At 32.6% G+C, this 15,437-nt stretch overlaps 1 protein-coding gene across 7 annotated transcripts in view; it reads left to right on the top strand.

Annotated features, from left to right (window-relative positions):
- Positions 1-15,437, top strand: part of LOC124950364 (tyrosine-protein kinase Drl-like) — an 82,162-nt gene that overhangs the window by 27,778 nt on the left and 38,947 nt on the right. For 4 of the 7 annotated variants that reach the window (XR_007101338.1, XM_047496938.1, XM_047496939.1 and 1 more), the window contains one exon: positions 4,152-4,279. The exons of 1 other annotated variant lie outside the window; for it this stretch is intronic. Coding sequence is in view for 4 of the 6 variants with exons in the window: in XM_047496938.1 (XP_047352894.1) it covers positions 4,152-4,279 (128 nt within the window). In the remaining 2 variants the exon portion in view is untranslated. Of the gene's footprint in view, positions 1-243; positions 317-3,854; positions 4,284-15,437 lie in introns of those variants that run through there. 2 more of the 7 variants (XM_047496940.1, XM_047496941.1) reach the window with 2 other exon arrangements.

Here is a 15,437-nt window from a genome sequence, read left to right as displayed (position 1 = left end):
ATTGTTTACTTACGCGGGATCAAATGTAGGAACATGGAGGCTGCTAGAGGAAAATTAATAGCGATCCGTTGTTTCTACGGCGAAGCGTGAAATAGAAATTGCAGTCACGGAGAGATCATGCGAAATGGCGGAAGCAGAACGAAACTGTTAGATTGCTCCTCGAAAGTTTCGTGCCGTAGCGACATCGACGAGGCTTGGGCAGTTTGAGTTTCGAATGACGAACGCCATTCGCGTGAGGACATTTTCGACTTTATAAATGGATGTCTTCTCTCCATGGACAACTTGTTACTCGTTTAAGAGCAAATCATTGCTTTTAGTAAGTATCCGTAGTTTATTCCATAGAAATATGAAGACTTCCATTTTTTTTTTTTTTTTTTTTTTTTCTAATTGAATAATTTTTTTGGACGAGGAGAATTAAAAAATTCGTCGCATTAATTAAATGAGATGAATTTTATAAATAAAAACTGATACCCTGGATTTTATAAATGAAAAATATTGATACATTTTAACAATGACATAAAATACGAAGTGATTTTTTTACACGTGTTTCTTTTTTTCTGTTTCCTTTTTCTTTTCTTTTTTTTCCAAATGCTTTTATAAAATTTAAATGTTCAACTTGGACGATGAATATTAAAATAAATTTACATCCATCTTGACGTCTCGTTGAACTTCGCTACTTTAACAAAATAATATATAGATTACATTTTATTATTTATGATTATTATTAAAACGAAGGATCAGGATATCCCGTGCTTTTTTTCTTTGCTTTTCATATAGTAAAAGATACTATTAAGTCGAGAATAAATAGAAAAATATTATTATATTAGAGATGGATCGAAGACAAAATGATATTATTTTTTTTTTTTTTAAGAAAAATTATATATTTTTTTATATCCATTTTGATCACCTTGTATATTTTTATTCTTTTTCATGTAGCTCGATATTTTCAATAAAAAAGTATCAATCCATGTATTGCCAAAAAAATTGTTAGTTTAGAAGATATTTTAATGTAAATATTGCAAAGAAATCATATAGAGAAATGCCACTAAAATATAGTAAGAGTAGTAATAAATTAAGAAAAAGAAATTTTTCGATTTTTTGATCTTTCAATTTTGCATATTATTGATTATTGATAGATCTTACATTTTTTATTTTACATAAACAAAATAATTACAATTTGAAATGATTATATTATAATTATGTCTTTATTACAAAAGAAAAGAAAGAATTCAATTTAAAAAATTAATAACAAAATCGATTATATTATATCGATATTATTAAAATATTTAAATAAATAAAGCATAATTTACACTTGAAAACGGTATTTGTTTCAAGTCTCTACGATATTCCGTTCCGAAGATATCGCCTTCGAAAGATTTTCATTCATGATTCGTATACCACACCTGTTCGTAGTAGTAGTAGTATAGTAATAGTAACTTGATCAGCTGAGCGTCGTAAATTCATGGAATTTATATAGGTCAGTATGTCATTGATCCAATTGAATGAAATTATATAGGTTAGTGGGTCAACGTAAACGTATTGCATTTATAGAAATATCTTCGGAACAAAAAAATCGTAGAGACTTGATTCTAATATCATTTTAAAGGGCAGATTTTTCTCTATTTTTTAAGCGTATTGTTAATAATTAATTAACAAATTGTTATAAACAATTTTTATTTCTTACAGAATAAATTCATATTATTTTACCAATTAAAAATTCAGATGGCGATTAATTTATAAAAATCACATAAATCAATAAACAATTAATGAACAAATTATTTTTTTAACAATAACAAAATTTTTTTTTCTATATTATAAATATCCATTCTTTTTTTTATTTACATGGAAATATCTCCGGAATTAAAAATCGTAAAGATTTGAATCAAAAACTCAAAGTAAGACCAGAATAAACGCAGAATAAACGCAAGGTAAACGTTTATAAATTGATAACCTTCCGACATACATAAATTAATATTTTTTTTTATAGAGAATGTTGAGGTGCATCAGATTAATGCTATTAGAAACATATGATTTCATTCAAAAAAAAAAAAAAAAAAAAAAAAAAAAAACAAAGCGTCCATCTGCAAAAAAAATTATTACTGCCATAGTATTGCCTCCCTCATATCCATATAACTTTTGTAAAATACAGAGAAACAACTTTTGGTTCTTCTGTATCTGAAGATACTCAAGTAAAATAAAAATTATAGCTACACCTTATATGTATACGATATATAAGATATATCAAAAGCCTACTCTCAGATACGTTCGTGCAAGAGGACATTATACAAGAGATTTGTTTGAACGTGGTATAGTCGACGAAGGAAACTAGAAGTATTTGTTCATTTCTTTTCCTCTCTCTCTCTCTCTCTCTCTCTCTCTCTCTTTATCTTTTTCTTTCTCTTTCTCTTTTAGTCTTTTTCGGTCTCAAGGGATATATGCACATATACATACATATACATATGTATATTTCAAATCGGAATATTTCACATCGTCAAAAACGTCTTATCGTGATATCATGAAGAGAAAGCGTTTCCATGGTTACGTTGTAGCGTATATTTCTTACATATGTATGTACGTATGTATGTATATACGTATAAATATAAATACAAGTAACCCTATACATACTAGATATATGTATGTGTATTTGTATGTAAATATATTTACTAGAGGAACATCTCTGGATATCGTTCACCAGCGAGATATCGAATTGCGTAGTCATACGTGAATGTAGACACGAATGATGCTGAGATCGGGCTGAGAAAATTCTGACCTTCTCGTCTTACCTATCCACGGAATTTTCGAGGATTGAGGAAAATGTAGGGAATGTCTATGGTAGTGTGTAGAAACGTGCAATGTATTCACGTACGAGTAACGCTCAAATCCAGGAAAGGGATTTTCAGACGATGATCCACACACGAAAGATCGTACTGTGAAAAAGGAGGAAAAGAAAATGAAAGAGATAGAGATACGCTAGCTTTTCTTTTCTTCTTCATTGCTCTCTCTCTCTCTCCCTCTCTCTCTCTTGATTTCTTCCTATTTTCTATTTCTTTATCTTCCTTTATCCCTTATCTCTTTATCTTTCCACGTATATAATCTTTTCTCTTTTTTTGCTTTCCTTTTATTAATTATTCATAGTAAATATAAAAAATTACGTAACATCACAAATGAAGGATCTAAAAAGATTTTGGTCTCTTTTGTAATATAATGTTTCACAAAACAATAAAGTTACAAATATAATGATATATTAGATTACAAATTACAAAAGAAATTGATTACTAAATTTATAAAAAAATTTAACTACGATTTACATTGCAATACCCATTGCAATATTAATTCAAACTGAATATAAGATGGAATTAATCAGATCAGTTATCTCTCAGTGAGTATAATAACGATTGTTACGTCTCTTTCAATGCATGTCTCTTTTTCATTTTTATTCTATGTTTCTCGTGAAATTCGCATCTTAAAATCCATCCGTTGAATACTCAAGATATTTACTGCGGCAGATAACTTCACAATATATACGATTTCACGATCCGGTGAGCACAGTGGTAATAACCATCAAGAGCTTCTTACGATACGTTCAAAACGTTTTACGTGGTTAGAACGATGTGATTTTCGATATTTCAAATTTTTTACGATCATCCTTATATTATTACATCGACATAGGTTCGTTACAAAAAAAAAAAAAAAAAAAAAAAAAAAAAAAAATGTCGGTATATTTTTTAAATTATATTAAAACTTATGAGAATTTACGAGAACAATGATTAGAAATAATGTAAAATTATAAACCCTGGTGGTCATCGTACTCGTAAATTTATGTACCTTTCCTAAGGGCTGCACGTGGCATAGTTCGTGATAGGTCGTTTCTTTCTAACAAAAGAAGTAAGATTAAATGTAGTGGTAGCAGTAGTAATAGTAGTAGTAGTAGTAGTAGTAGTAGTAATAATAATAGTAGTTGTTATACTAGTGATAGTAATAAGAGGATGAGAAGAAGGGAAAAGTTAGTCGATAGAAAGAAGAAGAAGAACTTTGCCCTCGCATCGGCCAACGCCGTCGCCGCCACCAACGCCGTCGCCGCCGTCGGCCCATGCCTTTTTCATAATTGATCGTCCGATCGATATCCGTTCTCTGGCATATTCTGCTTTCAGGACTCGAAGCGGAATTGTACTACGTCAGAGAGGGGGTGGTCAACGCGTACGCCATGAATTTTGTCGTTCCGGTGCCAGCGAATATAGCAGATCTTGAATTTTCCTGGCAGAGTCTAGCCGGTCACCCGGTATGTACGCACGTCTTTTTTCCTTCTTTTTATTCTTTCCCATTGGATATATCGTCGTCAAACTTTATATTACCGAAGACTAAATGTCGAAGAATATTTTTTCCCGTTAAAGCTGAAACGGAATAATAAACGAAGAGAAAGTGAAGGTCGATGACCGGAGTATATGTAAAGTTAATTGTGATAATACGAATATTCTTTTTTTATTTTTTATTTTTTATCTTTTAAATACGATCACCACTTTAGATTTTATATTCGAACTATTTTTATTCAATCGTTTTATTTTGTTTCAAAACAAATACCAATATTTTAGTTTTAAACTGGATCAATCGGTGGTTTTGAAATCGTATAACTTTTCTATTGAACATATTTTGAAACAGATATGGTTTAATAGTTATCGTTTTATCTTCCATGATCACAGATGTTATATCTCATTACAAATCTTAATAGATACACGAGATAAATATAAATCTTATTTGCATAAAACATGTTAAATATTCGCTTGGTCAGTTGAATCAAATGGCGAGAGATAGTGGTGGTCCTTTAAGTGTTAAGTCATGGTATGCTCGTTTAAATGAACGCGACTGTATATATCGATACATATGTACATAAGTAGATACATACACGTGTATACATACAGAAACGCGTAGAGAGGGCTCTAGAGCATCGTCACGGTAGTTTAGCAAGAGGGTGTTCGATGAGAGAAGGTGGAGGACTTGGTCGAGGACTATATCAATACTCTATCAATATGAAATACAAACAAGCGATGGGAGAGTGGCAGTCCGTGCCTCGATTTTACTTTCCCCCTTTAGTTACCAAGGAAACCGAACTCACCCTGTAAAACACCCCTCTACCACCACCTCCCACCCTCGTCTTTCTTCCTTCTTCTATCCAATCGGACAAGAGAAAACGCGAGAAGTCGTGACTTCGTTCGGACATTAAACGACAAGGAAATCGTGACTACGTGACTATCGTTTCTCCTTTCACTTATCTTTCTCATTTCAAATTCTTGAAATGTATACCCCCGTTTTAATCGTAAAGCATTAAATGAATTCACACGAACATGATCATATAGAAATATAATAGTTATATAATGATTATCCATATAAAATAATAGAAAACTTTGTCTTTATATTGTATATGATTCGTGTTAAATGTTAACTACAAATAAATACGTATCGTGTATATTGTACGACTATAAAAATGTATTTGATATAATCCACGATGAAAACGTTATTTTACAAATATCCATATGCAATAGCAAATCCGATAAAATTAAAAAAAAAAAAAAAAAAATATCAATCTTTGAATTAAAATATCAATATTTCAAGATATTTCAATATTTTGAAATTGCGATATGTGATGGTCAAAAAATAATGACTTAATACGAATATCATGTTAATCCGAATAAATTAATTAATTATCGTTTAATTTCAAATTATATCGAATTAAATCAAATTATAATCACAGTTAACAATATAGAAAATTAAATAATTAATTAAGTTTCACGAAAAAGTTTGAATGACATAAATCAGTAACGGTACATACTTTTTATCAATATGGATAACGTCACGATCATCTTATAAATGTCGCAAGTGTACCGACGTAAAACGCAGAAGGTAGAAACGCGAGGTAGGATTCAATCATCAGGGAAATGCAACGACGCGTACCCGTATGCGAGGGAGTCTCCTCGTATACGGTCGAATGCTTCGACGCTTCCATAATTTCATTCGCCTTTGAACGGAACAATTTGCATCCCATTACGAATCGATTGCTTCCTACCGTGTCGAGCTAATAAAAAATGTTTCGATTCGTCGAACCGATTCGACGAAAATCGATCGTACGATTTCATTTTAATGAATGCTCAATGCCAAATTTTACAATTTCATTATTATTATAAATGAAAATTTAAATATGAAATGTTATATTAAAACATTATAAATCGTAATAATAATCAGTCATGATTATAAAATAAACCATTGGACGCGTAACAATGTATATTACCATTTACAAAGATCTCGTTTATTTTATTTGGATTAACATGAAATGAGGACAAATATTAAACATTTATATTCCATAGTATAGTCGCAATTAATAATTGCACTGAATTTAATGTGAACGAATTTCAACGTGAAACGTAGCGTATATAATTATCATAAATAGTAAGTTATTACATATATCTCTCGTGCTCTATTATAAAAATCATGAATATCTAATACGTAATAGATTTTATTTTATTTATTTAGTTATAAAATTAACGAAACAAGATTTATCATCGAGAAAATATAGAAATCGATATTTAAATAGACAAATCAAATTGGAGTAGATATCCAAGAGATTTGCAAGCGTATACAGTTATGTATACATATCTAGTAGTTGGACGTGTCTATTCGCGTAACAGGGTCGCAACCCCAATTACACGTGCTGTATCGTTCGTCTATCCGTTCATCTGTGTTCACGAAAACTTCTAGTCGTGCGAGGGAATTTACGTTCTCGTCCCTCCGCAATGTCTGACTCACCATCGCTGTTTCTACTCGTGGATATCGATAAAGACAATCTCGGATGATCTTGGTGTATCGATAATCTGGTTATCTATACAAATCGTTTGATGTGATTCGTTCGTGACTCATAACAATTTATTACTTTTCCTTGATTATCAAAAAGCTCGAACCAATCGATATATACTAAAATACAAATTATATATTCTATAAATCGTCGAGTACATTTTAAAATAAAGTGAAAGTACGAATCTATACTGATTTTAAAAGATATTAAAACTATAAGAAATTTTTTTTATATTTTTAATCTTTTAAAAGATTCTTATATATATATATATATATATATTGTTTATAAAATTTATACATTGTTTCTTTATAATTAATAACATTTCTTTCACTTATACTCGACGCAAGTCTAATAAGAAACATTTTGTTCAATATTTTTTACTTGATTATTTCTTGATTTTGTTAAACTATATTATTTATATCAAATCATTAGAATCTTAAAATATATATATATATACATACACATTTTTTAATTTCACATGGAATACAATCGGCTGATATTATAAGTATTAGAGTTACTTAAGATTAGTCGTTCAAGATCGTCTCATTTCACAAACTTCCCTTGGTAAGTTCGAATCGAGACTGTCCATCCGATTGTCCCAATTATCCTGACGTTCGATCTAACCGAAATCGAAGGGTATAAGATTTGCTCGGGCGATCGAGTAACGTCGAATTCACGATAAGATGAGGGTGCAAGGCTCGCGCCCCTTTCTTTTTTTTGGTGTAGGACTGTAGATAGGGGCGCTTGTGTATGCTCTATTGCTTTAGATGGCAATAATATCCTTTTTTTTTTTCTCTCTTTCGGAACGAAAGTACGCCCCATCGAGTTCCCATCGGCCTCGAGAGACCGACGGTATTACAAGTAATTGTCGCCCTAGGGTGGTCGTGCATCCACCCCTGTCATATTCACCCCATTTTACACAACATCCAACTCTCTCCTCTTCTGGTTTTGCTATTCGCGGAGAACGGTGCTAACAATAAGGGGGAAGAAGAAGTGATAAGGAGCTTTCGCTTAACAAGTGGATGATTCACAAATCATCCTGAATTCAAGTTTATTCCCAAAACGTTTGAAATTTGATGGACATGAAATTGAAAGGAAAAAAAAAAAAAAGGGAAAAGAAAATGAAAGAAGTTGTTTCTTTTCTTTTTTTTTTTTTTTTTTCTTTTTTTTTTCTTATTACAGATATAAAACATTCATTTTCTTAATCTTCAATCATTTCTATTGATAAGATCGTCGAGTTTTCAAATATAAAATTAGTTTGGATTTAAGGTACAATTAGGTGGGCCGAAAGTTCTTAAGTAATATTTATCATCAATTAGATACTCTTTTACGAAACTTTCTTAGAATAATATTTTTCAGATCGTAAAAAGGATTCTCGATTTGTAGTTTTATAATCTGACAAAAAAAAATTAGTTTTGAAAGAAATTAGTCTCGAAAAAGAATGATTATTCTTTTTTTTTTTTTTTTTTAACCGCTTAAGAACTTTAAATTCATTTTTTAAAATGAATGACCTCAATCTCTCTTCTTTTTAAAAAATAAATGACCCAATTTAGAACAGCAACCATTATTTTCTAGCTACAAATACATAAATCTTAATGACCTACTTCGTTTTCTTTTTACTTTCTTATTACAAGTCAAATTGAAAATCGACAGCCAGTAGAAGAAGCTGGAAATGAAAATCCTTTATATCTTCGAATCATCGATTTCTTTAATCTTTCCAACATCGTAAAGTCAAAGGGCCAAAGGGATGCCATCGAAACGATTGTCGACAAAGACGAATTGTAATTATAAAGGAACCGTGTTATATAAATCGGGAAGATTGTCCTAGAAAAGCTTTAGAGGATAAAACGAAAGAAGATAATCAGTAGAAATTGTTTCAATATATTGATCGCATCAAAATATAATTATAAAGGATCCTTTTCTTTTACAATAAATATTCAATACATATATAAATGTATAAGAGTGTATATATGGAATAAATATTTTTCCTTCTAATATATATATATATATATATATATTTTTTTTTAATTATCACGATAAAAAACTATTTTCAATCATCAGTCATAATAAACGTCCTTTTTATGATGAAAAACTCGAAGGCAAGGAAGAAAGTTTTTAAATATTTTTTTTTATTGTTTTATTTATTTATTTATTTTTTTTTTTCTTTCTTTCTTTTTCATCATCAAGAAAATGAGTTTGGTGCGTTCAAAGTGGCGTTCTCGTTGAAAGGAAAAAAGAAATAGGGAGGAGAAAAAAAAATAGAATGAACACACAAATCCTTTCGATTGTTAGCTCATTCATTACGAATTTATGACCTGCCGTCGTTCCCAATGCGTATGAGAGCGTTGAAATACGTGATCTACGATATTTCATTTTGATAGTTGCGCGCGTGTAACCGTCGATTACCGCGGCTGCCGTTAATTAATTAAATTGCGGCCGTAAATAATCGATCGTATTTTCGTGCATGTTGGCAAACAGTGGTATAGACATTGTCGAAATCGTAACGATGGTCATTGACGTTTACAAACGAATACGAGATTATAACTCTCCTCTTTGATATCTTTATAGTATTACTTTTATTACTATAGATTATACAACATGTATAATATTTTCATTCGACGACTTCAAATTAAATGTCGTCCTTTCTGAGAATTCTTTCTGAAAAAAGAAAGAAAGAAAGAAAGAAAGAAAAGAAAAAAAAAAAAGGAAAAGAAAGAAGCATCGTTCGATGGTCGTTAACCTAATTTAAATCAATAAATAAAAATTCAAAGGCTTTCTCTTCTTTGAATGTTCTCTCTTTACTTATCTCTCTTCATGAAACACAGATCAAAATATGTACCACAATTATTAATATTTTTTCCTTTTTTTTTTTTTTTTTCTTTCTTTTGTAAATACCTTAAACAGAAAATAACAAAGGAAAGAGAATTTACTAATGGTATTAATATCGTATGGTGAATAGGGTGGTGGACAGTGTGGAATTAATTGGAAATTCAACGAGATCACGATCGTTGATGCGAACCGATTAATGCTCGGTACGTTCTCGATAATCCTACAGGAGAGTAGGCGGAGGGCAGGTGATGTGTACGCGCATAGGGCACTACGGAGCCCTTCGTGGCTTCCGTATGGTAAGTCCTGTGAGATAACAGCCTCGTGTTTCGGATAACAGGGAATATCAGCCGCAGGGACATCCGACACCCCAAGTCTACCCGTCGCACCCCACGGACCACCGATGAACGCGCCTGCCACGGATTATGCGACATAATCGCCCGTAACCCGAGACCGGACTCGCGTAATTTCTCCGAAAATATATTTTCCATGAGGAATGAGACTGGGGCACGCCTCCTCTCGGTGATATATCCTTCCTCCGTTTCTTCTTATCATTATCTCTGTTTAAGATATTATACGCTGTATTGATAAATTATTCGAATCGATTGAATTATTCTAATCAATATATAATTTAATAAAAAATTGTATTAAAAGGAAGAAAAAAAAAAAAAAAAACAAAAATATTACGTTATTCGTATAGTATTAAAGAAGTTTATAATTACGATATTGGTTAATGATTAGGTGATAATAAATTCTTCAACTTTTACTTCAATATCTGTTCATGGACGTTCCAATGGAAGTTCCATTTTAAAAATGAATCAAGCAGAGTGTAACAATACTTTTGCAAAAGGAGAAATAAAGAGAGACGGAAAGAAAGAATTTTTGCAGTAGAGTTGAATTTCGTAATATTTCAAAATGAAATACGATCGGCATTATCTCCGATAAAGCTGGTGGGACTCGCCACTGGCAGCGTCACGTAAGGTGCGCTTTTCGTAGCTTAACTTTCTCGTAGAAAAGCGACCGTTCGTGAGAGTACGAGGCCTTAAGGTACGAACGTGGTTCGCGTTTAAACTGGAAATTTTGTATATGCTGCATAATACAGCCTTATTATGTTAAGGTATACGAGAGACTACACGACGAAAGATAGAGACAGAAAGAGAGAGAGAGAGAGAGAGAGAGAGAGAGAGCGAGAGAAAGCAGGTCCTTCCTAGAGGGTGAATGCATAATAGAGCACTGCAACTTCTCTCTCTCCCTCCCTCTCCCTCTCTCTCTCTCTCTCTCTCTTTCTCTTCTGTCCTCTCCCTCTGTCCTATCTTTCCGTCTCGATTAGACTTCAACTTAGATCAACTTAAGCTTTTGCTTTTAGTCTCAATCGTTTATTGTTTAACGCAAAACCAATTTTTTCAATTCGATTCTATTCGCTTCCTTTTCAATGTTCTGTTTCGTTTATTTGTTATATTTAGTAAACAAGTACATATACATATACATATACATATACATATATATATATATATATATATTGTAGTCAAAGTAATTTTTTTCAATAATAGTGTTGATATTTGTTAGAAATAATTTTAACAAATTTCTAAAGAGATAATGAAAGAGAAAATGTTTTGCATTTGACATTTATGATGTATACTAATTAATGAATAGATACGAAGATTAAAATGAATCTTTAATCGGTACTAATTATAACATTTGAAAGATGCAATCAAAGTTGATTTTTTAAATCGATAAGTTTACCAATTTCGAGCCGATTTATAAAGAAATGAAATTACGTTTTTATAGATACGCTTGCTTACTCCTTCTCTCTCTCTCTCTCTCTCTCTCTCTCTCTCTCTCTCTCTCTCTCTCTCTCTCTTTATTTCTTTCACTTTCGTCATGGCCTTCATCGTCGAGGTACGTGGCGTTGACGTTTTAATAATTTCATTTGCCACGTCAAGGGCCTCGGCATTTCCACGCGAAACTTTGCGAGCTATTTTCCATGGAAGAGAGCGAAACAACCCAGTCTACTTACCACTACAACCACCACCACTCGTGGCCTGCTTAAGCTCGCGGAGATTCAATTTCAACTCGTTGAATTGCATGCTCTCGCCACGAAACAGCTCGGAACGGGATAACCACGGCGACTAATTTCTTTGCTTACCGAGGAATATAAAACTTTTCAACGTTCGAGCTTGCACAAGAAATGAGAGAGAGAGAGAGAGAGAGAGAGAAAGAGAGAAGAAAATGAAGAGAAAGAACGAAAGGAGGAATGAAAATGATGGTTGTACAGCCTGAAAAAGACGAGAAAGACATTCACGAGAAGGAGTTACGCGCGTTGTAGCGTGTAAATTAAGCGTAAGAGCGTAAGATGTCGAGACGGTTCACCCCTTTTAATGTAGGGTGAGAAGGGCTTGAATGATCGTTAACGTCCTCCTCTTGAAAAACGATCATTAAAACTAACCTAACCGGGTAATTGTAACGCGAAAGAAAAACACGCCTACCTGTCCGTGAAATGGTTCTATTATTTTTTCCTTTCTTCTTCCTACCAATTTTCTAACCTTTCTGTATTTCCTTTGGTCTCACGTGAAAGGAATTACGAGAATGGCCTGTGGTTGTGTCACGTTTCCTAGTTTTGTCTTTCTCTTTCTCCTTGAGATTACAATTTTATATCATCTACTTATATTACGTTATACCGTCTACGTTTTTAAATGACATGTTTATTAAATAATAAAAATATTTCGTTAACGTAATGCACCCAAGTATTTTCTTAAGTTTCGTAAATTTTTTAATCCTTTCAAAGATACGAAACACGTTCAATGTTAATTTCCAAGGGAATAAAAATTTTATTATCACAGAACGTAACTAATATTTAAAAGAAAATTATTTTTAAACGATAAACGTTCGTTAATATTAATGTGTTCGTTTATATGGACCATCGATAATTTTCTATGGAAAATTGTTGCGATATCGTTATTGATATAATTAGCGAGAGAACGTATAAAGTACAAAATTGGGTTGATGAAAATTAAAACGTTCGAAATCAAGCGACAAATATAACATTTAAAAAAGAAAAGATCGATCGCAAAACATTGCCGTTGTTGTTAAAAATAAAGGGGGGGGAAAAAAATAGAATAAAAGAAGGTAAACGAAAAATAAAAAAAAAAAAAAAATCGTCTCATTTGCTAGAATCCAGGACACTTTAAAGGCGATCGAATCCCGGATCGAGAAGAAAGATGTTGGTAGAAAGTTAGAAGACGCGTGTGTACTCGTCTAACGTAGCTTACCTATAAATTCCTTTCGTCTCGGCAGCTCGGAAGAGACGCCGGCAAAGTTCTCTATAGAAAACTCTTAGATTACGTCATTAATTTTACGAAAGTCCGTGTGCTAGGTCCCTCATGGAAAGTGAGAAAGAGAGAAAGGAGAAGAGAGGCCATGGAGATTATATCGAGAATGGAAGCGTTAGTACTGGCTGGCATTGAGCGATCGCCTCATCTTCCTTGCGAAAAGTTAGATGAGGAAATTTGTCCTTGCGATAGGTTCCCTCATAGTTACTGAACTTGTGCACGTTTCTCTATATTACCAACGTAGAGAGAGAGAGAGAGAGAGAGAGAGAGAAAAGAATCGAGAGAGTAGAGGACAAAGAGAGAGAACTAGTTGTTCACATTTTTTTAAATCGTTATTTCAGAGACACCCGTTACATCGGAAACAGAGAGACAAAGAAAGAAAGAGAGACAGAGAGAGAGAGAGAGAGAGAGAGAGAGAGAGAGGAAGTTTGTAGAAATATTTGAGAGTAGGAGAAACCTTCGAGTAGGAGGAACTGGCTAAGCCCTTTGGGAATTAATATCTTGAGTGGGTAGGAACGACCAGAGAACCACTTCGATGATCGTCGAAGCGGTTAAACGACGGAAGATGAAATCGTCGTGGATGTTATCGACTATATACGTTTTTATTCAATACATTTCACGCATTAAGAATGTTTTATTTTATTATTACTGATAATTCTATTCTGTTAAATATATTTTATTCTCTATGGTACGAAATTAAACGGCTCAGAATAAATCTCTTTAAAAATCATCCTATTTTCTTTAGACATATTAATTTAAAAAAAAAAAGAAAAAAAAAAAAAAAAAAAAAAAAAAAAAAAAAAACCTATTCGAACTTTTTTTACATTAAGAATTTTTTTTAAAAAATCACTTTAAAAAGAACAATGAATTAATAGCTCCTTGATAAAATTGAATTCGTCCTTTGTATTCTCTTTTTTCTCTCTCTTTTTCTCTCTTCTTCCTTGCATTATCATGGCATCGCAAAAACCTGGAAAAAAAATTCTTTCGCTAACAAGTGTAAACTATGTTCACAAGGTTAAAGGGAGAAACGATAGAGGGAGAGAGAGAAAGAGAGAGAGAGAGAAAGAGAGGGAGAGAGAGAGAGAGAGAGAGAGTTTCGGCTTTGATAAAATCGAGAAGGAAAGAGAACGAATAAAGTTTTGTTCGCCGTTCTCTATCACAGTAAACTTCTTAGTGGATCTTAGAAGAAAATTCTCTTCTTGTTACTTCCTGGAAAGCCAGAGATCGGCTTACAATTTCTGTCGGGGTGATCGTTGCGTTGTCGAGTTCCCATAAGTCTTGGTGTCGACTCACCAGAAAAGCATAATTACAGACTTGGTCGAAGGACGAAGAAACGTAGTCGCATTCTCACGACTATAGAAGATGATGATGAGATCTTTGGTGTCTGGTTAAACTCCTATCTACGTTTGAACGGCTCGTCGAAGAAACGAGCATGGAACGCTCGTAGGAAAGTCGGGATCAGACGGTCGTTTATCAAACGTAGAATTAGGGACATCTGTCCGATCTGGAAGCCCGCCAAATTGAGTACCCGCCCTTTGCAACCGACGCGTCCTTCGAAATCAACGGAATATTATCTCTTTCCTATTATCTGCTATCTCTCTTTTCTAAGATTTATTTTTTTCATTCTTTGATTTTTCCTCTTTTATCTTCGTCGAATAAAATTCACGAGTTCTGTTATTTACGAATTGAATAGAATAAAAAAATTGATAATGTTATTAAACTGGTATATAACGATCAGGTATATTCCTTCTATATTGTTAAAAACTGATGATATAATATATTTAAAAAAACCAGATTTAAGTCGCAACTAAAACAATGATACGTCATATTTCAATCTACGTTACAATATTCGATAATTGTTCGATCGATTTTTTTTTTTTCGTTCTTTTTTCTCGCCTTTTTTTTCTTTTTTTCTTTTTTTTTTTTTAAATCCACCAAAAACGTCTCATTAACGCAGAAACTCAATTTCTGAATTAACGAGAAGAAGGGAATCAAATGGTGGTACTCGAAAGGAATAAACTCTTGGAATGATTTTAAGGGGCTGACTTAAAAGCGATTAACTACTTCGAACGAGTTGAGTATCATCGAATTGAACGAGCTAGGATAGCCTGCTAATGATTTATCGCTGTAATGGACAAATGATACGAGCGAGGTGTCGTGCTAATGCTAACACACGTAGACGCGTAACAACCGTCTGATAGATGCGTGCTAAGCGAGGCAAAACAGTCTGTGTAACGTCGAGTTAATCGATGAAATTCACGCATCGTTATCGCGAACTTCCAACGTGACTTGAAATTCGATTCCTTGTAGAAAATTCATGCATTTTATGTAACAATCGCTTAACAGTTCTATTTAATGTAACAAAAAGTATACGAATTAAAAATTTTCTTTCCCTTTCATCTTTCTCATATTTAAGCGTCTAGTAACATTGGAAATTATTT

Source organism: Vespa velutina, chromosome 7, assembly GCF_912470025.1.
Source record: "Vespa velutina chromosome 7, iVesVel2.1, whole genome shotgun sequence".
In the NCBI taxonomy this organism is placed as follows: Eukaryota; Metazoa; Arthropoda; class Insecta; order Hymenoptera; family Vespidae; genus Vespa; species Vespa velutina.
Note: the sequence above shows the minus strand (reverse complement) of the source record. Positions and strands in the feature narration are given on the sequence as shown.